Source organism: Orbicella franksi, chromosome 5, assembly GCF_964199315.1.
Source record: "Orbicella franksi chromosome 5, jaOrbFran1.1, whole genome shotgun sequence".
In the NCBI taxonomy this organism is placed as follows: Eukaryota; Metazoa; Cnidaria; class Anthozoa; order Scleractinia; family Merulinidae; genus Orbicella; species Orbicella franksi.
Genome location: NC_138149.1, coordinates 29,174,920 through 29,199,900, shown reverse-complemented (window position 1 = coordinate 29,199,900; position 24,981 = coordinate 29,174,920). Strand labels below are relative to the sequence as shown.

General features: G+C 37.3%; 2 protein-coding genes across 2 annotated transcripts; both read right to left on the bottom strand.

Annotated features, from left to right (window-relative positions):
* Window positions 1-7,168: 7,168 nt before the first annotated feature.
* LOC145486886 (capsule biosynthesis protein CapA-like) lies at window positions 7,169-12,328 on the bottom strand. Its single transcript, XM_081465595.1, has 6 exons — window positions 12,044-12,328; window positions 9,430-9,673; window positions 8,347-8,491; window positions 7,661-7,828; window positions 7,424-7,446; window positions 7,169-7,304 (listed from the first exon to the last, which is right to left on the bottom strand). The coding sequence occupies exons 1-6, from the start codon at window positions 12,099-12,101 to the stop codon at window positions 7,169-7,171; spliced, it is 774 nt and encodes a 257-aa protein (XP_081321721.1). The 5' UTR covers window positions 12,102-12,328.
* Window positions 12,329-18,226: 5,898 nt separating this feature from the next.
* On the bottom strand, window positions 18,227-24,890 carry LOC145486885 (capsule biosynthesis protein CapA-like). Its single transcript, XM_081465594.1, has 7 exons — window positions 24,830-24,890; window positions 22,228-22,474; window positions 21,331-21,475; window positions 20,807-20,971; window positions 19,555-19,791; window positions 18,921-19,042; window positions 18,227-18,404 (listed from the first exon to the last, which is right to left on the bottom strand). Exons 1-7 carry the CDS (start codon window positions 24,888-24,890, stop codon window positions 18,227-18,229), a joined length of 1,155 nt encoding a protein of 384 aa, XP_081321720.1.
* Window positions 24,891-24,981: the final 91 nt, after the last annotated feature.

The window sequence follows — 24,981 nt, the reverse complement described above, 5'->3', positions numbered from 1 at the left end:
AGTATACACTTCATAAAACTTTGAGTTTTCAATGTCGTGTTTTCAATTAGTTCAGTTTCATCTGTTGCCATGTGGACGACTTAAACAAACATAAAAACATGTTCAAAACAAACTTGAAAATGTAACTGATCCTGAAAGCGGCAAAACAGAAATAAATGTACATAAATTTGAAGATATTACTATGGTAGTTATAGGCTTTTGATATTTGTTGTAATATACTTTCCTATACTTAGGTTTTTATTTTGTATATATTTTATTGTGTAATCTATGTCAGTTAATAGCTTCAGGGCTCCTCTTGATAGCAGAGATGCTTTGTAAGCTCCCTGAAGGTACTACCCTGAAATTTTTATCGTTAGATTTTTTTTCTTTTTAACAAACAACAATATACCGCATGCTTCATTTAACAATCTATTCGAAAAACTATGTTTATCAAGAATCCAGATGTTAGATTTCCCACCATCATGTAAAATTGTGTTTTCTTTCTCGACTAAAAAAAAAAGTAATTGAAAAAGTAACGTAATATTCCGTTCAAAAGATTTATTCATTTTTGCGTTCAAAATAAGCTAAATTTATCTATATTTTTACACATTTTATTGCGGATTAATGAGTTCTTATTTAAAACAGCTTTTCGTTTTCCAACTGTTTTATTAATGACAAGAAACAAAAAAAAACAAGCAAACATTAGTACATAGCCACGGAGGCATTTATTATTGATTTGCCACCGGCAGCGAAAATCTTATGGCAAACCATGCATTGCAGCATAGGCATGTAATTTCTCTCAACTATTTCAACGCATTGTCAGGTAGGGAGAATTAAGAGGGATCGTCATTGACAGAGGAGTAACTGTGTTGATCTATGGATAAATTCTCAAACCCTACACAATTTGAACATATTCTTTTATGAGCATTGAAACTCAGCGGGGAAGTTGTTATCCAAGTGTAAGACTTTAAATAGTTATATTTATTTACCTCACTTCTTGAAGTTCCCAGGTCGTGAACTAGGGAACAGTAAAATGAAATTTCCTGGATTTTTAGGACTTTTCTTGTTGATAGTGCGCGTTATCCACGCTTCCGACAGCCACTGTAAAAATGGAATTTGCGAGAAAGTTTCCCTCTCTCTTGCCAATGACACGAAGCAGAATTCTGCTCTTGTCGGGTACGTTATCGTGACGTTTAGCTCCCTTTGGAACTGGAAACAATGTTTTAACCTCTGTGTGAAGAATTGCCAGTGTCTCTCGTTCAACTTCAACGAGGTCAACGCAACTGAAAACTGCGAGCTGAACGATGCCAACACTAAAGTGGAACCACAAGCACTGAGAGAAAAGGAAGGAGTGAGCTATTACGAACTAGTCAGAAATTATTACGATATGAAGGTAAGAAACCTTTCCAATACATGTGAATGACATCGATATATGTGTTGTGAGTGATCAAGAATCTGGCTCAAGCTGATCGAGTAAAAGTTGCGAATGTTGTTTCGGTTAGTTTCGTAGGTTTGTTATAGTTTGACTCCTTCTTTGTTTTTTTGTTTGTTTTATTGTGGTATGATTGAAGAACCTGATCAATTATTGAGTTTTAATGTACAGGTGCCTACTTTGCTTTTTGTTTTCTGTTTTTTTTTTTTTTTTTTCTTTTTTTTTTTTTGTCTTTCTTTTTTCTTTTTGTCGTTTTTCTTTCCTAGGTTTAACTGATATATAGAGACTTCAGACGTGTATATTCGAGTATTTTGTATTTTCAAGGACGCCTACTTTCAGTTTTCCTCGTGTTATTTTACTCACTACTCCAAACGGAAAGGATCGAGGATGCAATGAAGTTGATATGTATGATGAGGCCAAAACTTAAGTCATACTTAGATATATGACTTTGGTTCGTCTTCACTACAGAGCTGACCGAAAAAAAAAAGCAGTTCCCTTGACAATTAAGGCTAAATCTTTCAAAGTATTTTTATTTTCTTTACTTTTGATGGAACGAAAATGAAGATTAAAAACAAAATTCGAAGTCCACTCCAAACACGCTTTCGTGCAACTTTCGTGCTTTGCCAGAACATTAAAACCGTGTACTAGTCTGAAGTTGCTATTCAAGAACCAAAAACTAAACGAAATGATTTCAGGACGAACTGTAATTAGAAATAACGGTAATTAGAAGTAACTGTAACGAAAATTTTAAGTATTCAATTTAAATTTTGGAGATATCTTGCTTTCATGAAGATATATGGCAAACGATATTTTACAAGCAGGTGTTAACTCGCAGCGAGCGCAGGTTTAATTGAAAAGAACTGACAAAGCTGCAATATCCTAAAAAGATTTCAAAACAATAGGATATTGTTATAATCGAAAATAACAACGACTTATCATGTGGCGCTGATTTGAGGGTGATATTTATCATATGTGCTTATTCGGTGTTTGGCGCTGAGAAAACATTACAGTGCCTTTCAGTATCACGCGAACTCTGCCCAATCAATGGTTTTGTGCGTAATTTCGCTGCCATCAATCATCTCTTAGGAAAAAGAAGTAATATATAAAACACGAAAGACCGTGTTTGACCACATTTCCACACACAAAGAAGAGAGTTGAAAATACGACGCACAGCGGAGTATTTTTGACGAATTTGGAGGTGTTTAGAAATGTGGTCAAACACTGTCTTGAGTGTTTGATATATCTTCTCAATCGAGACTAAAACTAAGGAGAAAATGGAGAAATAAAATCGTTAAAATCTATGCTAATTAAGATCAGATATCCAAAGACCGTCACGATCATGATTTCCTTTGTTTAAACTTAATGAATTATTAATGAGTTTGAGAAACCTATTTCTAATTCAACGGGTGCAGAATGTCGCTTCTGTAATTTGTGATCGGTCGAATTGGAAGGTTTGTTAGTTGTCGTCGTAATTATGACGACAGACAAAAACGACATCTTTAATTAGGGTTTGAACGGCCTCAGAGCTCGCCTATTAGGCCCAAGGTAACTTGCCTCTATTTCATATTCATAAAGTTTGTAATTTACGTTTTGATCATTTCTCTGTTAAGTGTCCTCGATTAGTAAAGGGGTGTTACCTCTCAGCTAGCTAAATTTTAACTCATTAATAAATTTTTGTATTGTATTGCATTGCGGCTTTGCATTGCATTGCATTGTATTGATATGCTCCTGGTATGGTTTGTTCTTGTAGATGATATAAAGCGCCCTCTGATTGGCTAATTGTAAGGCATTATTCTCTCATAATGTCCACTGGCCGATTACAAAGCAAAAAGGCGTAAAATAAATAACTTATTAAACTCGAACGTTCAGTTTTTACGGGAAAATCTCAAACCTCGACCTTGCCGTATTGACCTCGCTATCGCTCATCAGTCACTGGATGCGGCAAGATTTTCCCGGAAAGACCTCACTCTCGGTTAATAAGTAGTTAGTATTGTATTGTAATGTATTGCATTGCATTGTATGACATTGAGCTAGACATCATCTTGAAGTAAACACGTTTTGTGTACCTCTTTGCTGTTTGAAAAATATATCTATAGCAAGTTCCTTCTTTCTGCACTGGCCTGTTGAAAATGCTCAATTTTGCATAAATTCCATCGGCCATCTTGGTTAACTGCGAGCGGTGTTTCGAACTTTCCTGGATTAGGATTAGGAAAATAGGTCACCAAAAGGGTCTTTTTGATGCAATAAAAAAAAATTGGAATTTTCGGTGCTGTCGTCGGATTCTCTATACTTAGAGACAGTGGCTCTTGATGATTTTAATTAAGTCAGGGTATTGATAGGTGCACATGAAATGTATTCTTGTTTGATAGGGAGCTTCCCAGCAGACCTGCCCTGAATCAGATTGTCAAAGTAACTGCTGCCACTCTGCCCAGTGTCAAAATGGCGGCACGTGTCGTGACGTGTGTCATGCCAACAAGAGAAGATACAGCTGCACATGTCCCGAGGGATTCTCGGGACACAGGTGTCAATTAAAAGTCCGATCATGCAGAGAAATCCTGCTGGATAACAAGGTAAAAACCAATGGATTCTACAGCGTTTTTGACAAAGAGGACATCTTGTTCCCGGCCTACTGCGATTTTGGTTCTGAGCCTAATTTCGCATGGACTCTGATCATGTCCTACTCTTTTCAAAACAGAGGCACGTTCAGTAAGAAACCATTCTACCTGTACGACTTGCAAATCAACCAAGATGCACATCAATGGGACAACTATCGCTTGTCACTATCCCGTATGCAGTCCATCCGGAACACATCCACTCACTGGCGAACTACTTGTAACTTCGCGACCAAAACAATGGACTATCGGGATTACATTCGCACGTCGTTTGCCAATACCGATTTTCTTGTAACCCCTGATGGAAATCGTTGCATTCGGTACGAGTTTGTCGACATCCGAGGAAATAGGTGCCAAAACTGCACTGTCTACTCCCCTTACAATCCCAACTTTGATTATCATATCGATAGCTGGTGGGGCAATTTCTGTGACTTCACGGCGAGAACAGGGGGAGTCGAGGACGAAGATAACTTTGGCTTTTATTTAACATGGAACACCGCATTCGGGTGCTCTTCCACACAGACCTCCACAACTGAATACTGGATCGGTGGCCATACATAAAACATCTGAAGATAGGTTTGTATTTCATACATGCCCAACCTGATGCAACAGCAATGAATTTGACGCGTACTTGAGCCAGTGCAAAAGTACCCTGGTTTTAGGGGTTTTCTCTCTTGTCGTTCATTTCTAAGGTGTGGAACGGGAATACTCTTTCAGTTCTATTGGTAATCTATCTGTTTAATTCTTTCGATTTCTTATCAACCTTTTCCGACGTTCTCCCAAATTTCCAGTTTGTATCCAGACTTAAGCATGGGTTCATTAAAAACTCGATGTTCCTGATGAGTCACGCCAGTGTTCTGTCACCCTTGGTTTTTGAAAACCCTTATCAAGGTAGAGGATAAATTAATGGCTACAGCGAGCTTTAACCAGTCACAATTAACAACATTTCAGACTGCTGAGCAGTGCATACTCTGGTGCGAGTACGCTGGGTGTAGCGCTAGTTCCGAAAGGAATCTGGAAAGAGTGGGAAAATTACGAGTGGGATTGGGTCCTCGCAATCCTTGCCACACCATGGAGTCGACATATTTCAAGAAAGCACAAAAATAACGGAAAACGAGGAGACTCTTTGTTATGTACAGAAGAGGATTTCATCCAATAGCAGTATAATATGTAGTTTATCATTTTCGGGCCTATCGCACATTAGTATCACCCAACTAGTGGACTAATGCAAATCCTGCTTTTTTATTGGCTACGCTGCTAGAGGACTATTAGTAATAGTCTTCGAGTGGCGAAATTGACGCAATCGAGCGTGACGCTTTCTTTCGTTTTATTCCCAAATAAATATTTCTTCAACTTGCATTTGCTAACTATATTATTGCCTTTTCTGTCCGACTAGTTGGGTGATACTAAAACAATTAGACCCTTCGCCCATTCGGCTTCGCCTCATGGGCTATTGACCCGTAGCCCGCAAGGGCTACGGGACTAATTGTTAAATAGCAGTATAATAAGTAGTTTATCATTTTCGGGCCTATCGCGTGTTTACGTAAGGTCGCTAGCTTTGTATTAAATCACTGCTCGTTCCTAGCTTAGCAGCACCATGAATAGAATCGTCCTAATTAAGGTTAAATTCGTAATTTTGAAGATTAGCTAAAAGCATATCAGTACAGTTTTGTGACTGAATTCTTTCCTCGATCATCTAGTGAAGCCTTTTGTTGCTAAATTTCTGGCTTTGAAATGCTTACTGGATTACAAAAGGACTTTAAAACTTAATTTTTTGAAGCGATATTATTTTACGGGTTGAAATGTCGCCATCATGTAGTCGATCGAATTCGTAAAAACAAATAGGCTCTCAATGGGGTTAACCATTAGCCGTAAAACGGGTTAAAAATTAGCCGTTAGGGTAAACAATTTAAAAACATTTCACCGTTGGTCGTTAAAAGTGTAAAAAGATATTTAACCGCGAAAGTGAAAATCTCGAGATCTCTTGTCAATACTCTTTTTATACTAGTAATCAAATTAATTTTTCACTTTTTAAAACAATGTTTATTCGATTCTAAGATTATGCAAAAAAGGCCAAAATATTAATCGTTAGTCGTAAAGGCCACCACTCTATTGAGCCCGTCAGGTAACCGTGAACACCTGAAAAAATTATGGAATGTTATTGTGTAGCAAGGTAAAAGCTAATTAGGCGAGAGAAAACTAAACCGCAAACAGTAATTAGTTTGTGTTTTGAGGTTTGCTCGCATGGCCTAAACGTTATTGTGATTGCTCAGTAGATAATTGACCTATTAGAAGCAAATCAAAGTGTTCGCGACTTTTTAACTCGCACAGTAACTTGAAACCTGTACGTTTTACTCTACAGTTCTTATATCCTTTATCGGCCATAAAGTTTGTACATATACGATCATGTTTTACTTTTATCGCCTTATCCGTGCAAAGCACACTTGATAATTTCTTAATGAAATTTGCGATGTTTGTAATTAGAATAAAGTTTTTCAGTTCCGTTTGAAATCTGTCTGTATAGTATTCTCTCATTATTAACGCATTTGCCAAATTCCACCAAACGTCCTGGTTTGCATTCAAGCCAACCCTAACGGCCTGAACTCAATTTTATATGAAGTCAGTTTTTCTGATAAGTTTCTGTCTTTGTTCTTTCGGGAAAATGTTTTTGAATGTATCAAACACGAAAGACTGTTCTTGATCACGTTTTCAAACATCGAGAAGAGAGTTCAAAATACGATGCCCTGCAAAGTGTTTTAAACGAACTTCGAACTTTACATTTACCGCCATGCGTCAAAGCTAGGTGTTAAAAAAGGAAATTAAAAACAATCATACCCTGATGGGTACGATAAAAGCTCACTGAGAGACAATATTTACATCTTTCATAGTTAAAAACAGGTTTAGTAAGTAAAAGACTTGTAAGAGACTTCATTTCATGAGGGTAACAGTCAACAGTAGTTAAAATTACTGACAAACTTGTGGCCCTCTGAAAGTAAAATATAATTCAATCAAAAACCTGCAACTATTATAATAAAGGTTAAAATTTTTAATAATAAAGGTTTAACAAGTAATCAAGTCCTTGCTTCTGGTTAGATACAATACAAACAGATTTTTAACTCAGTTCAGTTCTTGCAAATCAAGATTTTCAATCGGCATCAAGCTCCTCGCCTCCAAAAACAATAACCCATTTCGCGTCCTTTTTGATCTCAGGATGAATTCGCTTGGTTTTCGGATCAAATGCTATTTTCAGGGGCAGATATTTTGCGTCCACTATTCCATTCCTAAATCAGAAAGAACGAAAAAAAAAATTCAAAAGAGAACTTCCCTCATCAACAGAAGCCCGCAATACTATACAGAGATTCCAGGTTGCTAGTAGTTAAGTATATCAAACACGAGATACCTTCTCTCACCACATTCCAAACACTGAAAAGATAGTTGAAAATACGAAGACTTAAAAGATATTTCCTGAAATTTTCTCCGGGACAATAAATATATATTTTTACGATAACTGCAGAAATTCTCGCGCGCTGCGTGGCTAACTTTTATCGTTGTCAAAGTACAAAGAGTGGAACTTCGCGACACGTGTTCTAAAACAAAGTTGGGATCTGTAAACTTAAATATCTTAACTAAGTAAAACCTTCTTAAGCTCGTTGACGTCTCTTGTAGCAATGTCATCTCGATAAACAGCAGGACCAGAGTTGAACAACATTCTCATTTCGGTACAGTTTTTCCTTGCGTTTACAATAATGTCACAGTAACCAAGAAACCCTATCTTTATCCCGTTTCGTTCTAGGATCAGAGGTTCCTATAAAAGAAAGGGAGTTCAAAAGGATAATTAATACGCTCGTAGCAAACAGACGTTAGTCTACGCCACTAATAAAAAGTCTGTTTGATGAAAATGAGCTCGTGATGCAGTCGTGTAGTATAGATTATACAATCGACTACAGTCAAGGAAAATTCCAATTTGGGCTTAACTGGACATAATCTCATAATCTCCAAGTCTGGCAGTTCTCGTGTAGCGTAGAGCAACACCCAGTTGTTAAAAAAAAAAAAAAAAAAAAAGGAATCGTACTGGCCCTGGTTTTTACTGACGATTCTGGCTAAAGGTAGTGCAACTCAGCCTAATCCCGGACTTAGTTAGGATAGGCCAAACGGCAGCTTTTACGCAGCAACGTACATTATTTTGGAGCACCTTAGGGGAAAATATATTACACTCTGGGTTAGAGATCTGCAATCGAACAGTAGGACCTGTAGCAGTTAACCTGCCTCGCTTGCTGTATCATCCTTCACCTCGCCTGAAAGTTACCCAGCCAATTAGAATACCTGAGGAGAGTCATATTTGCCAAAATTGACGCCAAAATATTTCACTCCTGTCTTTTTAAGGATGTCAGCCGTCAAGGTGGCACCTTCTGAACCAAAGTCGTTTAAATGATTATTGGCTAGTGTGACCGCATCAAATCCTGCAAATCTGGGGAGAAGCAAAACATTATGACTGTCGATGGCTGTCATAAAAGGTTTCGGTGAGTTCAGCGTGGGCATACGAAATCTGTAGCTAGAAATATTGGATACCAATAAATTAGCGACGAACAATAAAAATGCAGCAACAACAACAACAAAAAAGCGTAAAACAAGACAATAAAAGAATTTTCTGACAATATTGCCAATGTTTATGGCGTATATCTGCCGTCTTGGTGGTTAAATTGCCTCATCAAGTTACAGGGGGTACGTCAAGGTTCAGCTTCAAATTTTTCAAGAACCTAGTTTGTAATCCGTGTTAATCTTCTCAACCCTTAACCATCCTTGTTCTCTTATGGTTTATCATTATCTCTTTTGTGTTTTTCTTTCTCTGTAATAACGTGTAATAACGTACATTTTTTTTGAAGTCTGGCAAAGTAGGTTCTTGTATTTTGGAGTAGTTGTTAGCAATTTAGGCTAAGTTGCTAGGTTCTTAATTAGGTTCTTGATTTCTATGAAGGAAACACAGTTGTTGATTACCAGAAAAAAACACAGTAATCTTGGATTTGGTCCTTGAATATGCAGTATTTATTAACAACTGTATTATGTTTTTTATTGTAATATAAATTTGCAGTCGGCTCAAAGTCACACTCCTTAGTTAAAATGTTTATCATAATTCATCTGTAACCCACATATACGAACCTGCATGATCTTGCTTGGCTAAACAGGTTGTCATAATTTGGGGTATTGAAATAATAAATTTCTTCCAGCAGGTTCTTAAACCACTAGCTTCTTACACGCGCTTTTTTACTGCATTTTCGGGTTTCCCTTACCTTAGAAGGGTACTTTTGTACGTGGCCTAACTGACTCAAAATGCCATGACTGAGCTCCTTTAATCTCAATTTGTACAACATTTCGTGTAACATTTCTTTGTGGTGACAGTATTGTTACCTCAATGCTGGGGCGGCCTCTGGACTCGCATATAGAATAACTGACTTTTTTCCTTTGTACATGTGGCGATACACATCTTGGCTGACAAAAGGAGATTCCAAATTACCGACTGAAATATCAGCTTGTCTGATGTAAGGTGCTACTTCATTAAACGAGTTATTGTATGTCTGATACTTGTGTTCCACGTAATATTTGATTGGACCAGAGAAGGAGATATCTCCCACGAACAGTAAAGTAACGTGTTCTGCAATAAAAAAAAAAAATTTTAACTTTTATAGTAACTTTTTAACCTATCAATGAGTTAATCAAGTAATTACACTTTAATCTGAAAATCAAAACTAGGCTATACGATTCTTGTGAGGTTTAACTTTAAGTAAGGCACATTTGAATAGAATTATTATAGACATTACTCCATATAAACCAACTGTTATTATCGTTATTATATGTTTTTCACTTTTTCCGAAAATCTTCAGAGAACAATCTGATACGGCATGTTTGGCATTGGTCAAAGATCGTGATGTTCCCATAGGAGGTAAGTTTTACAGGCATCTTCTTCAAGCATTGCACCGGTATCGCAGAGGTCATGGGTTCGAATCCCCTTCAGACCGGAATTTTTTACAGGCTTTAATTTCACAACCGCTTAAAATGTGTGCAAAACTGTCGATGATCATTCATGTCTTCATAATGTTGCGATAGTCCGGCAGAGGCTTTACGAAATTTTCACATTTTCACATTTTGCCTCGCTGCTCAAACAAAAGATGTAACTTTTAAACGGAAAGCAGTGAACTTTCCAGCTGTATTGTTATTCTTTTCTTTCACAGACTGACACCAGACTGTGGAGGTCTGGCACCGTTCCACTTCACCTTTGATAAAAGTAACTACGATTTAAATAATGAATCAAAGGATTTGAAGAGCTCTTTTGTTGATTTGTGCATAGCTAGTATAGCTCTAAAATTATTAATTCTTTTTTTATTTCGATCGATCGACGTGGCCTTCTGCCATTACTCCTGTCTAGCTAGTCGATCAACAATACCTAAACATTCTGGTCGCCTTTTTTTCTTTTTACTCCCGTTTTGCTTGCTTTAAAAAACCCTCAACTTCTCGCGCAACATTGTTTCGTTGCAAATTTGGGGTCGAAGTTTCGCAATTTTTACCTTGCGTGATCAACTTGTCGTGGAACAACGGGTTGAAGAAAGTTGTTGCGAAAACCTAAGTAGAACGCGGGCCTAATTTGAGCGACCAATTTTGGCTTTGTTGCTCGTTTTTCATCAAACTCACAACTCGTCATGCAACAAATTTGCTCGTGCTCAAGCAAATCGACCAATCAGCGCACTGCATTTCTTCAAACCGCAACAAACGTTTTTGTTGCGCGACAAGTTGATCACGCAAGGTAAAATACCCGAAACATCGACCCAAAAGTTGCAACCAAACAATGTTGCGCGACATGTTTAGGGTTTTGTATCTCGTATTTCGTCTCCTTTAGCAGCAGAGTGGATATAAGAACATTTCAAATTTTTCTTTGTTTTTCTTTATTGCGTTCAATGACCATGACCCCAACGAGACTGACTAGCTGTGGAATTGGTGCCAAAGCAGGTATACACTTAATAAACCAGTCGATCTTGTTGTCGGCTTAGCCTTGGATAAACTTAAAGCAGTTTATCGGAGGTTTAATACTGGCAGCTTGAAATAAAAAAAAAAAGTGTTCAAGCTATAACCAACGAACAGAAAGGCTTTGAAGAATTCCTGCGTCGACATTTGTATTAATCAGTGACTTTCCCATTTTGATAGGTCTACCCTTGGTTAGGTAATCGATTTATAATAATTATGCAAACGTTCTATTTGTATCACCTTTTTGGCTCCATTTTCGCAAACTTTACTCGTAATTTCTTTCTGTCTTGTTTCGATAACTTGCAGCGAGATTCCATTGAATTTGACAGTTGTTTGACATATTAACAAGCATTTTGACTGTCGATTTATTAACAATGCTAGTGCTTGTTTAATTTTTTTTTTCGATAACTTGCAGCGAGACTCCATTTAATAGAAATTTTAAGAAAACCACGACGGCAACGGCAACGGGAACGTCACTAAACAAAAGGTTTACTGAGGAGGACAATGGTTGTGCACGTGCGTTATAATTCTTGGTACATTTCTTTGCCGTCCTCTGCAAAACAACAACGTGAAATGACCAAATTCTGCTTTGTCTAGAGAACGTGAACCACAACGGCTAATTTTTCAAATTTATATTTCAAACTTATCGCTGTGTTTTAGTTTTACTTCTGTGGTAGTTTTGACAGTGATAAACATAGTAAATGACTTTAGAGTACCGCAAGATTCATAGGTAAAATATAAATTCATTTTTTAATCGACGTTGTCCTCGGCGTCACCGTTGTGGTTTCTTAAACTCCCCAATTTCATTTGACAGTTGTTTTGAAATATTAACAAGCATTTTGATTCGATCGATTATTTGTTTAAAAAATGTGTTTGACTTTCCTTGATCTTTGTTTGTTCTCTTTGCTTAATTCAATCCGAAGGAGTCACAAATGATTATCTTTAAAAGCCACATTTTGAAATCACCAAAATCAACTTTAAGAAAACAGAAAGAAAGGGTTCTTACCTCTCTTCGCAGCAGCGGTATACATCGTTGACATCAAAAGATAGATTATTAAATGCATATCGGAATTTTCAAAGGCAAATTATTGAGAACGTTTACTCTTTGTCGTTGTTTTTGTTTTTGTTGCTGTTGTTGTTGTTTTGGCGTAGTTACAAGCTTCTCCAGTCTTTAGCTTCACCCTTTTGCTTGGAAATCAGCTAGTTACGAACATCGCTGAGTTCACGTCTCAGTGACCTCTTCCACCCTCAGAGAAAGTTTGCAGAATTCATAATTGATAAGGTTCCCCATATGGCCACCTGGGTGTCTCGCCGCCAACGAACTCGCCACCAACGAACTCGTCACCAAGCGAAACGAAAAACCGATACAGCTATTGAGAAACACGACAGCACATTTTTAATATTAAGGGAGTTTAAGTAACCACGACGGCGACTCCGAGGACAACGTCGACGTAAAAAATGAATGTATATTTTACCTCCGAATCTCGCGATACTTTTAAGAGTGTGTCCATGAGGAAACCAGGCAGGAGGTGATACAGCTCAAATCACCGATTTCGCTCAAACTTGGCGCAAATGTTGGGTTTGGTGAGTAAATGATTATGGCAAAAACTTAGGTCAAAATATTTCATTCCCTTCAAGGTAGGAGGATCCCCTCCAAAAATGGCCGTTAGTCACTAATTTATGCTTATTTAATTAGCTTGATTTTGTATTTCTACAACAAGAAAGGCCATGTGAAAATGAAATCAACTGGATCTTGTTCAATCAACTGTTCCTATGTTATCATTCTTAAAGCACAGATATTCATTTGAACTAGACAATTTGCTTTCTCTCCTTGGCTCCATCTAAAGTAAGCTGCATATTTCGTAGTGTTGTGAATAGCCTTTAATTGATAGCAAATATCTGCACTGGGCAACAGCAAATATACATTATTCTAACATGGATAGTTAGAGTAATCACTTAAGTTCTCAAAAAAGGCATAAAATGTTTGGGGACTTCCATATTTTTTCTGTGTTGGCATATTGTTTACATAGGAGCTTACGATTTTTGGCCATTTCGTGAACATTCACTAAAACACAAAAGCCTTCTTTTTCTGGAACACAGGGATAAATTTGAAATGATAAATTTTTATATATTAGGCGTCGTGGTTCACCTTCTCCAGGCAAGAGAGAATTTGGTCATTTCACACTGTTGTTTTGCAGAGCCCCGGCACGGTCAATAAATGTACTGAGGAGCTTAGCAACGACGACGACGACGCCAAGGGCAATGCCTAGTAAAAAACGAATTAGTATTTTACAAGCGAAATTCGCGATTGTCTAGATGTGTTCGGTACGCCAATGGCTCTTAGAACGTGCTTAAGCTAAATATACAACGACGGCGTTCAATTCCAAATGAAAATACGAAAAATTAGCCGTCGTCGTCCACGTTCGGTAGAGGACGTAGAAAGTGGTCATTTCACGTTGTTGTTTTGCAGAGGACGGCAAAGAAATCTACAAAGATTTATAAGGCACGTGCACAGCTATTGTTCTGTTCATTTAACCTTTTGTTTAGTGACGTTCTCGTTGCCGTCATCGTCCTAGGTTTGCTTAAGCTCCCTAATAAGAATTACAAAGCACGTCTACAGCCACTGTTCTTTGCATTAAATCTTTTGTTTAGCAACGTTCCGTTGCCGTAGTGGTTTTTTACACTCCCTAACATTAAGCGTGTTCGCAATTACCAGCAAGCAACTCCACCAGGCGAAAACTTGGTACCTGTAAGTCAAGAAACAATGAAGCAATGAAACAATGTCACCAACCGTTCAGTCACCTGTTCACCTTCAACGTCTTTGTGAGGAGCGGTGAGCAGATGAAACAGGTTCTTCTTCCGTTAATCGTCATCGTACTTTAGTATCGTGGTGCCACAACTTGATGGGGGAGTTTTTCCGACTTTTGTGGCAAAACGTCAATGCATATAGAAAAGACAGATAGTGCTTCAAAATAGTCCAAACAAACGGTCTTTCGGTGAAAGAAAATACTAATGCTTCAGAATGCACTTCTAAGAATAACTCGATCTTCGCATTCGCTTTCGACGACATATCTTCGCCTTCTTCATTCTGGGATTTATGGATGAACTTTGCAAGCCTTGTGAACGTCTAAAACTTCCTGCAGTTATCAGAAACACTGCTAACGACAGAAACCGCCCGATTGTTTACATCTGATGATCCTGGAAGCTGATTTACACTTGTGTTAAAGCGAAGGAATTTTTTTGATGAGAACTGTGACGGAGTTCAATATTTCGGTAATTGTTGTGACTAAGAGGATAACTTATAAGTTTCTTCGTGGTGTTCTGCTCAGGATGCATGACAGATCTGCCTATGGTGTTTTCACTTAGCGATTTTAGCTTAACTTTGATTGTTTTTCACTAGTGTTCGCCAAGGCTACCGGCTGGTAAATCAAAAACGACTTCTATATAAATTTTATTAAGGAAAAATCTCTAAACTTTTAATCTACGCGGAATTAAATTTACTTTCTCTTACTGCTTTTAGTTGGCTTTCATCGTTTTAATGCGCTTGAACTTTCAGAGCCGGGCTCTTCCTAATTTGCATAATCCATAATCGGCCCGTAGGCATTACGGCTGCTAATGACCGCTCATATCTCGCTCTTAGCCAATCAGAGCGCGTGTTATATCGGCCACAAGCCAAAGCCATATGATAAATAAAAATAAACTATCTACAGCAGAAAAATTAAGTTATGTACATTGAGCAGCGAATTCTCCCCTACTACTTTACAGTACTTTATCTCACTGGTGGTGGTTAGTGGCAAGGACACCTCGCTTGCATGGTGGCGAGTTCCTTTAGTGGTGGCGTACCTCGCTGGTGGCGAGGTGACTGGATACCATCTAATTCCGCGTTTTAGGAATGTGCACTTTCTCAATAGCTCGTGCCATACTTACGGGTTTTTTTTTTTTTTCAAATTTTCTTTGCAATGTTTATTCACTAACAAATAAAGAAGCCTAAGCCGTGTATTACTTAAGCAATAGACCACTCTTTCCATGGGTTTACTGGCGCAATAAACCACGCAGGATGTTGGGACAACACGAGAAAAGCTTGTAAATCGAAAACCTTTTTGAGTGTTTTCCCAACATCCCAAGTGGCTTATTGCGCCGGTAAACCCATAGAAAGAGTGGTCTATCGCTTTTATAAAATAACTATGGAAAAATAAGTCTGTCAATGAGAGGAAAATTTGTTGTACTGCCGTGATCAAGTTGCTTATTCCCATCAAATTCATGAGATGACACGACAAACCAATCACAGCGACTGAAGGAATGAAAACACAGCCTCCGCGCCGGACACGAAATCCGCAGAACAAAGCGACGAAAACAACTCACCCTAAGAAAGTTTTAAATAAAGGAAAGGAAAAGGTTATCGGTGAAAGGCAATGAGCATATTAATTAACTCAAAAGTATTCTGATGGGGAAATGCAGGAATTCGTAAGTGGAATCGGTCATCACGAAAGTAAAAGGCTGTACGAAAAGTGTGCGAGTAGTCCGAACTTCATGTGCTTGGCGAAACGATTAAACGAAGTGTTTAACGATAACTTTCCAAAGTTTTGCGAATGGAATAAAGGTTAGTAACAAAAACGAGTCCGAAATTTATTCAGAATTTACTTATGCTGAAGGCTATGAAGTCCGTGTTTCTCTGTATTTTGCTGAATGAAAACTATTGCTTGAAAGCTAAGCTTATGGAAATCATATTCATTTATCGTGTAATGCATGCATGCATTGAGTTAAAACTCGAAATTTCCGATATAAAAAATCTTTTCCCTGTTTTTTTGACAACCCAAATTGATCAGTCAAGCCCAGCTGACTTCGTCCTCCACAGACCGAGGAAAGCACCGAAATAAGTGTTTAAACCTTCCTTAATCTTAATCTCAAGCGTAACCGGAGTCTGCGTAAAAGTCTTTTTTTTTCTTATTTATTTATTCATGAAAAAAACACTTACTGCACAATAAAACGTGCAAATTCCACGCAAAAAGAAAACTACGGCACTTTGAGGACTACAATAGATACAGAAATAAATTAATGCTAAGCGCTACTGATTAGAAATTTGAAAACAACATTGACACAAAGTAAGTAAAATGATTTGTCCTATTGAGAAGTTGGTGATGGCAAAATTTTTGGCACAGAATCTCTTTAATATAAAGCATTTCCATTTCTCATTAAAGAGCTTGGCAGTTTCGTTTTTTATTGCGATGTACCTCTCAGTCATTATGTTTTCTCAAAGTTGTATCTTAAACAGTGAGAAGAGTAAAGATCGTTCATTTAGGTTACTTTTATAACTGAAGTATCTTGCCACCAACAAAGCCAAGCTTAATCGTCGATGGTGCTTGAGTGAGATTGTAAGTCCGTATAAAATTGTTTAGTCTGGTGACTTGCGACCACCAGTCAAAAAATTCATTCCAAAATAAAGCTACATGGGAGCACTTTAAAAACATATGCTGGATTGTATGCTGTTCACTTTTACATAGATAGCATAAATCATCAGCTATTATGTTGGCTCTTTTAAGTTTGTCTTTAGTGTAGATGATATTGTGGTTTATCTTGAATTGAAACATTATTAACTTTGTATTTTCCGTAATAGAAAAAGCCCATTTATATAACTTTTGGATTTCAGAAGGCTCCACTCCGTAACTAATAATTCGGTTTTCATTGGTTGAAATTTGTTCTTAACAATTATTTTGTGCAGAGTAGCGTTGGAAAGATTTTCTTCATTGTCGTACCAGTTCTGTTTCAAAGTTTGCCTCTGTCTACCATGCAGTTGTTGAAATTTTCCATTCATTTTTAATTGCACTGAGAAGGCCGTAGTATACAGTGAAACTAGATTTAACTTTGAAAAGGTTAGCAAATTCTTGATACGTTAGGGATTTTCCGCTATTAGGGTTTAAGAGGTGTTTAACTTTTGTAACACCCGCCTTGTGCCATGATTCATAAAATATTGGCTTAGTTGCAATTTTTATTTCATGGTTGTTCCATATTATGGCATCGTATGGATTTGTTTTTTCTTGATCTATTTGATCTATTTCAGCTTTGATTTTTTTTTTTAATCATTTCCCAACAATTTAGAATTTCTGAATAGAAACAAGGAATGCTGTTTAAATTGAGTTCTTTGGTTTTATAACTGCATGATAGTAAGAACTTAAAACCGCCTAGGTGTCGAGTCATGTAATTTGGGATGATTTTCCATGGCCCATCTACCTCTGTATTAAATCTTCTCACCCATGAAGCTTTCAAGGCTTTATTCATCGACTCGAACTCACTCATTTTTAATCCACACATATTCCTGTCTCCAATTAATGTATTTATTTTAATTTTATGTGGTTTGTTATCCCATATAAAATCCAATATGGTTTTATCAACCCTTTTGCTGAAATTTCCAGGTAATGACAAAACTGAAGCATTGTATATTAGTTTAGACAACCCGAGTGACTTGACCATGTTGATTATCCCAAGCAGAGTCAGTTTCCTCCTTTTCCAGAAATTAAGGATTTTTTCCAAATCTTCTAGTTTCTTATCAAAATTAAGACTTTCACATTTGCTTATATCGTTGGAGAAGTGGATACCTAAAGCATAAACAGAATTTTCTGGCCAGCGAAAATCGCATGGTGTGTCCTTCCTTGTTGCCCAGGGGCTAAAAAGTTTTGCCGTGGAAAAAAAAAAAAATAAAAAAACCTTTATATGACGACCAACTTCTGGTCCTGTTTTTCCTTGCAAATTTCCTTGTATATGTTGAATGAAAATATATTCGTGTTATTGATATCTCAGCCAGTGAAAGGCAAAACTGTTCATTACATTTGTTATCGCTAGAGTTCCGAGTTCTCTAGTTCCCGCGTAGAGCTGCCATAGATCGGGAACCGTGATTACCGGTACAATAGAACATAGGTTTAGCAACTCTATTGACCAATCAGAGCGTAAGTAGTATCTCATTTATTTTATAATGGATAATAAATATCATGGAATAACTCAGATAAATGCCTGGAAAGTCAGTATTAATTCTTCCATATTGAAAGAGCCTGATTGATTTACCCCCTCCCTCTCAGAAATGAAGTTGTTATTTGCATTATAATTGAAAAAACCATTCATCTGCTATGTCTTTAATAAGACTATATTCTTGTATTTTGTCTCACCAAGTAAGATAGCCGAAGAAGACGTTTTCGTTTTAGTAGGAGCAATCATGCTGGCAATCAATCACATTACTAAAGTCTTTACATTGTCTGTCGTCGTCTCCGCAAACAGTTATCCATCTGGCATCCTTTACAGGTTCTGAATGCAGTCGCTTGGATCCCTGATCGAATGTAAGTTTCGTGGGAAAATACTCAGCTTTCACAACACCATTTCTGAAAAATTGAGATGACCTTTCAAAATTATGACTCATAACTTTACTACGAAAATGTGCTCTTCTCCGTCACTGTTTGTGCATCTTGAAAAGTTTGTGCATCTTTCTAGTTTGTTGTTTGTAATCCGTGTCAATCTTCTCCATCCTTAACCATCCTTGTTTCTTTATGGTTTATTATCATCTCTTTAGTGTTTTTCTATATTAGTAAGCTACCATTTTCAGGTTTCCTTCAATTTAATGGTAATTTTGTAGGTGGGCAAAATAACTCAAAATACCGTGACTGAGCTCCTTCAAATGAGGCGAAATATACCAGAGAATTCTGCATAGTTAAACACAATTTCAAATGCTTACTTATTCTCTGCGTGACGACAAAAAAAATAACAAAGCAACCATTAGTAGTCCGAAGGCGCCCTATCAGAATAAAGGTAATGCAGTTTTTGAAACTTGAGGGAAGAGGTATTTAGAAACTACTACAGCTTATTTGAAAGCAATGTTGCTTCTTGAGTCTGATATGTACCTCGAAACAGTAACTTTCAACATCTGGTTTAATTTCAGCTTTTCTAGGCTTCCATAGGTGAAGTATTCGTAAGAATCAATCAGAGGAAGATTTGGTTTCATACCCATTCTGCCATACAAATTCTAGAAAAAGAAAACAAGAAAAATTGTATGCCTGTTTTGGTAAATAATTGTGCAATTTTTTAAAAGTACTCCTGTTATTAACAAAGGAAGCTATCTATTGTTTTCTGTAAGTATTAACACTGACAGCTGATCCCCGTTGGCAAGAACTCGGAATCAGTTTCATTTCTGAGATAGCTTGATGTATAACTGACCTACTGTTTTTTCTCTCATTTTTCAATACCAAGGTTAAACAGTCATTTCTTTCCTCGCATTGGCTTGATTGACAAATCTGTTCTTAGCAATATGGGGGAGGTTGTTCACCTTTAACCAAGTCCTATCTTCCATGAGTCTCCTGCAGCTCATTGGACGAGCCCAGAGCGTCTGACCATTAGTCATAGATCACATAGGTCAAATATCATACTTACTAAAATAATCTCTTACACGTTTATACAAAGCTTTACGTGTACCATCACTTCTTTCCAATGATTATTTTATCGCTAAAGTTTGATAAGATGGCATTTTAATGTTTTTACCGGCATGTTTCCACCCATTGGTCGCATCGGAGGGAACAGAAAATTTCCCAAACTGTACGCAACAAGTTTGTTGTCTTTGGTCATCCAATGAGGCTGTAGCACGTGCGGATGTGATCCAATGATGACTTGTACTCCAAGAGACATCAGGTGCTCAGTTATATGAAGCTGGTAAGGAAGTGGTCCTCGGATAAATTCTTCACCCCAGTGCATAAAAACTACAATGATGTCCACGTTAGCCTTGGAGAAATAACTCATCATGTTAGTAGCTTTCGAAAAGTTTGTGGATTAAAATTTGCAAAGCTTGTAAATAGGTTAAAGGCACTTCCAAGAATAACATGCTAGATTTGTATTCTCCTAAGGGTTAAGTTAATTTTACGCCAAGGCCAGAAGACGTTTTTGTTTTCGAGTGCGTTTAACTCACAAAGCCATCGTTATGATTAAAATATAATTAAAACGCTTTTATATAATCAGCATTCCTTTCCACCCACGAGGAAACATATGGCGTCCACCAGTACCAGAGAACAGACACGGGTTTTTCCAATGTCTTGACCCTCTTCCAGGAGCAACACGCTCGTTTCAACTTCCGAGACATGGACAGTAACATGCACGCAAAAGCTTTTTGTCAGGCGACTTATAAGTAAGGAAAACCTCATCCCACGTTTTAACACTAATAAATCAATAAATTGATTGACTGACTCACGGACTGACTGACTGTCTGATTGACTGACTGAATGACTGACTGACCGACCGACCGACCGACCGACTGACTGACTGCCGTGATTGATTGATTGATTGATTGATTGATTGGTTCAATGATTCATTCATTCATTCATTCATTCATTCATTCATTCATTTTTCCCGTCCTGCTTTCCTCTCTTCTTGTAAGAGGTAGTTATTCCCCCAAATATAATCCACTTCACCCCTAAAACTCCCAGAACAACAATTTTGTATCTCCTCGATCAGTAACCCGTAACAGAATGTTGTTACTCGTGTAAATCTCAATTAGTGAAGAAACAGAAAAAGGCACGGGTGTTAACTTACTTCGATGTATACAAGAGAGAACGTTTTGGAGAAACGGGGGTCTAAGTACAGTACTTTCGAATCAGCCATTCTCAAGTGTTTGCTTCAGGCTGAAACATCTGTGTACAGACTACGTGCAAATGACCACATAACAAGCAACTGCTTGCTTTATACTTGCTGCTGTAATAATAATAATAATAATAATAATAATAATAATATACTTGCGTTGAACCTTCTTTAGCTTCCTGATGTCTCTTGTGGCAATGTCATCTCGATAAACAGCAGGACCAGACTTATACAGCCTTCTCATTACAGTGCAGTTTGGGAAATCAGGTACGTGGTCACAGTAGCCAAGAAATCCGATACTTATACCTTTTCGTTTTAGAATAAGAGGTTCCTATAACAACAGAATAAAGAAGGACAAAAACGGACCCAGTTAAGCACAATAAACAGTTTGATGATTCGATACATTTCTGACAGCACATATGGCAATAGTTTCACATTTTAAAGTACAATTATGGCTAATGACGAGTCACCTGACGTGTAAGAGGTACAAACCGTTCTGTTCAGGAATAAACCTTTCCTAAAAATGCAATAATACTTTTCAACCTACAATTTAAGCTTCGTATTCAGGATGTACGCATTTACCCGTATCTTCACATTGAAGAGTATTATGGTATTTTAGGAACGAACTATTGAACAAAAGTAACTGGAGAACAAGCAAAAGAAAACTTTTAGAGATTACCCCCACTATACCTGAGAAGAGTCGTACTCTCCAAAAGTGATACCAAAATATTTTATCCCTTCCTTCTGGAGAACTCCAACGGTATAATTCGCGCCTTCAGAGCCAAAATCGTTGAAATGATTGTTAGCGACTGTGACAGCATCAAATCCCGCAAAACTGTAACAAAAAGAAAATTTTTTATTTAAAGTATGGCTGAGAGAGACCCCGCCGATATTAAAATTATTGGACTAGCTAGGTTGAGCAAAACATCGTGATTTGTCAATGGCGAGCAGATCGAATAATTGATCGGCGAAACTGACAAATCTCGATATTTTACGATAAGCGTGTTCAATAATTGTTTTATCATTCGATCACCAAGTTTTTTTTATATTTAAGTCGCTCTCTGACAGTTCAGGGAAACGATCTGCCATTTTTTGCACAAGAGCGTGTTTACAACTACGCATGAGCAGAATACTATTTGCAGCAAAACACATTTAGACGTTATTACGCATGAGCAGACCACTATTTGTAGGCAGTTTTTTGCAGGTCACGTGGTGGGTTCTTGACCAATGAAAAAGGAAACAATGTGTGGAATGGTATTTTTGATGTGGAAGAGCAAGTAAAACAATCTACACTAGCTTGTGTCGAATGCGAAAAACTGATAATAAACAAATAATGAAACACACAAAACTATAGTCACAATACAATATTTTACGGTTCACACGTCTTCCACCGATTACATTGTTTACAGCAACTTAAAGAAAAGAAAATTAACTCATTACAGTACCAGTTCATAAACTATAATAATATTCATATTAAGACTGAAAGGGGCAAACAAGGAGACAGCAAAACAAAAAAAACAAATTTAAAGGGGACAAACTGAATTAGCAGCTACTCTTATACAATTATCTCGCGATCCGTTAATTTACCTTAACGCTGACGCGGCCTTGGGACTGGAATCAAGTATTATCAACCTCTTTCTATCTTTGAACTTGTGGGGATAAACATCTTTGTCGACAAAGGGACACTCCAGATTTCCAACTGAAATATCGGCTTGTCTGATGTATGTTGCCACTTCATTAAACGTGTCATTATATGTGTGATGTTTCCGTTCCACGTAGTATTTCACCGGGCCAGAAAAGGAGATATCACCCACAAACAGTAGAGATACGTGATCTACAAGTCAGATTAATATGATGAAATAAATTACTTCAGTGTTTAATATTATCCCGAAGGGTTTTAGAAAGAAATTTATGGAAGCAATGTTGACAAAAATCAGTTCAGTTTTGTCTCAGTCACTGTTTATTCTTCTTTCTCTTGAGGCCCACATACCGCAGCGCTCCTAGTACATGTATTTGTCATCACTATTCTATTACAAACATTACAGTTATACTTCTCCGACGAAACGTAATAGTACTTGGAGCAGTTCATTGTGCACCATGGACGTTTCTACATGTCGTTGGTCGTTTTGTCAACCACTAACCTTGGCAATTTCAAGTGCAAAATACGTCTCCAACCGAGTCGCATTGCATGGCACAATTTTACAGATTGATGCCGTCAGCACATCATTTATTATTAAAACGTTGAACATTTTCGCAACCTATCACTCTCACACAAAGTATTTGGCTGCTTAAGGGAAACAATTCTCCGGCTCATAAGTTATGAGCACAATCCTGAAAACCAAACACTAGAACCCTTCAATACCTGTACTAAAGGCTTCTTAGAGTCTATATCGATATCGTACATCCCCTCCAATATTAGTTATTTCCAGTTTTGTCCTTTGTTGCCATGAGAGGAACAGTTGAAATAATCAAGTCTTTCGTAGCTGATATCGTGGGGAGTTAAGGTGGCTGAACACAGTTTTTGATACCTGTGTTTCATTCACCTTTTTCTCTAAAACCCTTGATCCCTCGGTCGTCAAAAATAGCACCAAGCTAGTTAACAACACAAACTTTGGTTTTTTTATGGTTAAGCTGACGCATGTGCCGTTGCCATGGCAACACGAATAAATATAAACAGGCCTTTAAAATCGGTTTTCTTTATTTGCAGAAAATCTAGTCATTAGATTTTCGTTAAAATTTGCATGCAACAAGCTTGTAACGATTCTCACAAGTTAACACCATTTTGCTGATAATTTAACAGAGAGATCTTCAATTATCCCTTGTTGAAGGTTCACTGGAATATCTAGAATTTCCTTTGTCAAAGTTCAATTATTTTTAGTACTCCAGTTACTTATTTCCTAAAGTATTTTCGTGCCAAATTTCGTGAAATTCGAATGAGTGGTTCTCGAGAAATAGGCGTATTTCCGAGAGTGCAATTTTCATTCAATCGCAATTTTTTGACTTACTACGCATGCGTTGCATTTAACTGGGTTCTTTCGGTAAGAAAGAAAAAGCTGAGAATTGCTGGGTCCTTTGCATCGTTACCTTTTCTAACATATCTTTGAAATAAAAGACTAAAGCCATCAATACGCTGCGTTCAGTTATAAAGAAAAATAGCACAGATACTGCGGGTGTTGAGTAAATAAAATGATCGCTCTATTGACGGCACGTTTGTTTTTTGCAGTCCTTGAGCGCGCGCTGAATTGCATCAGCAGAAGCGCGTGCGAAACTGTGTTCGGCAACCTTAATGATACCTTAAGCCGGTCATATTACAAACATCTTATCATAATAATATAAATCATTTCTATGCCTGGAATGGTAGAAACTTAAAAAGGCTTAACCTTTTTTGACAATAACTTCTCACGCACGTGGAAATAAAAAATAATAATTGATTTACTTCTCGACGAAATTATCATTAAAAAAACTAAGAAAATTACATTATTTTGTGTTAAAATAACAGAGAATGCCTTCTTTTTTTATACCTTCTCAGTACTTCCATTTTAATTTAAATCAATCAATCAACTAATACTTAGCTTAAATCCGGTTTTTGGTAAGTCGATCTACCTAACTGTTCACAGCTTAGACTTAATTCATAATTTATGATCATGATTTGTTTTTAGGATACGCCAGGCGCGAAGGAATTACGAAACAAGTACCAGTAGAAGAATCAACAGCAAAGCGAGATTTGGACAAACAAAAAATCAATAATAAAAAAACTACTTGGTATCGATATCAAAAATATCAGAACTTCACTGCAATCGAAACCTCATAGACAAAAAAAAATCAGCAAAAAAACATGGAGAGCGTGGTTCATCTCCTTCTTTCACCCATCTTTATATTGATGCGTATAACCAGCCACATGCAGTAGTTAGATAATAAGGAATAAACCTCTCCACGGCAAAATTCGTACGTTTATGTTTATGCCAGAAATTCCCGGAAAATTTCCTAACAAAATTAAGCACTGAAGCAGAGCCAGGCCCGCAAAGTGCGGTAATAAATCAAATTTAGAAATTTTAACTTTTGGAAGTGACGCGTTTTGAGCTTTTACACCACTCCAACCAGACACTCAACAAATGGTGTGAGCAATTCGAGTAAAATTGAGGTGAAATTTTGCACAAACCTTACAAGACACAGAACATAGGGTGCTTACCTTTATTTCCAGTAACAGCGCAAGGCAACATTGACATCAGAAAGTAAACGAACAAATTCATTACGAATAGCTGACAGATAAGTCCCTATTTCCCCTCTATCCTTTGTCTTGTAAGTCAACCAGTATGTGTGTTGGTGATCTCTCACGCCGTT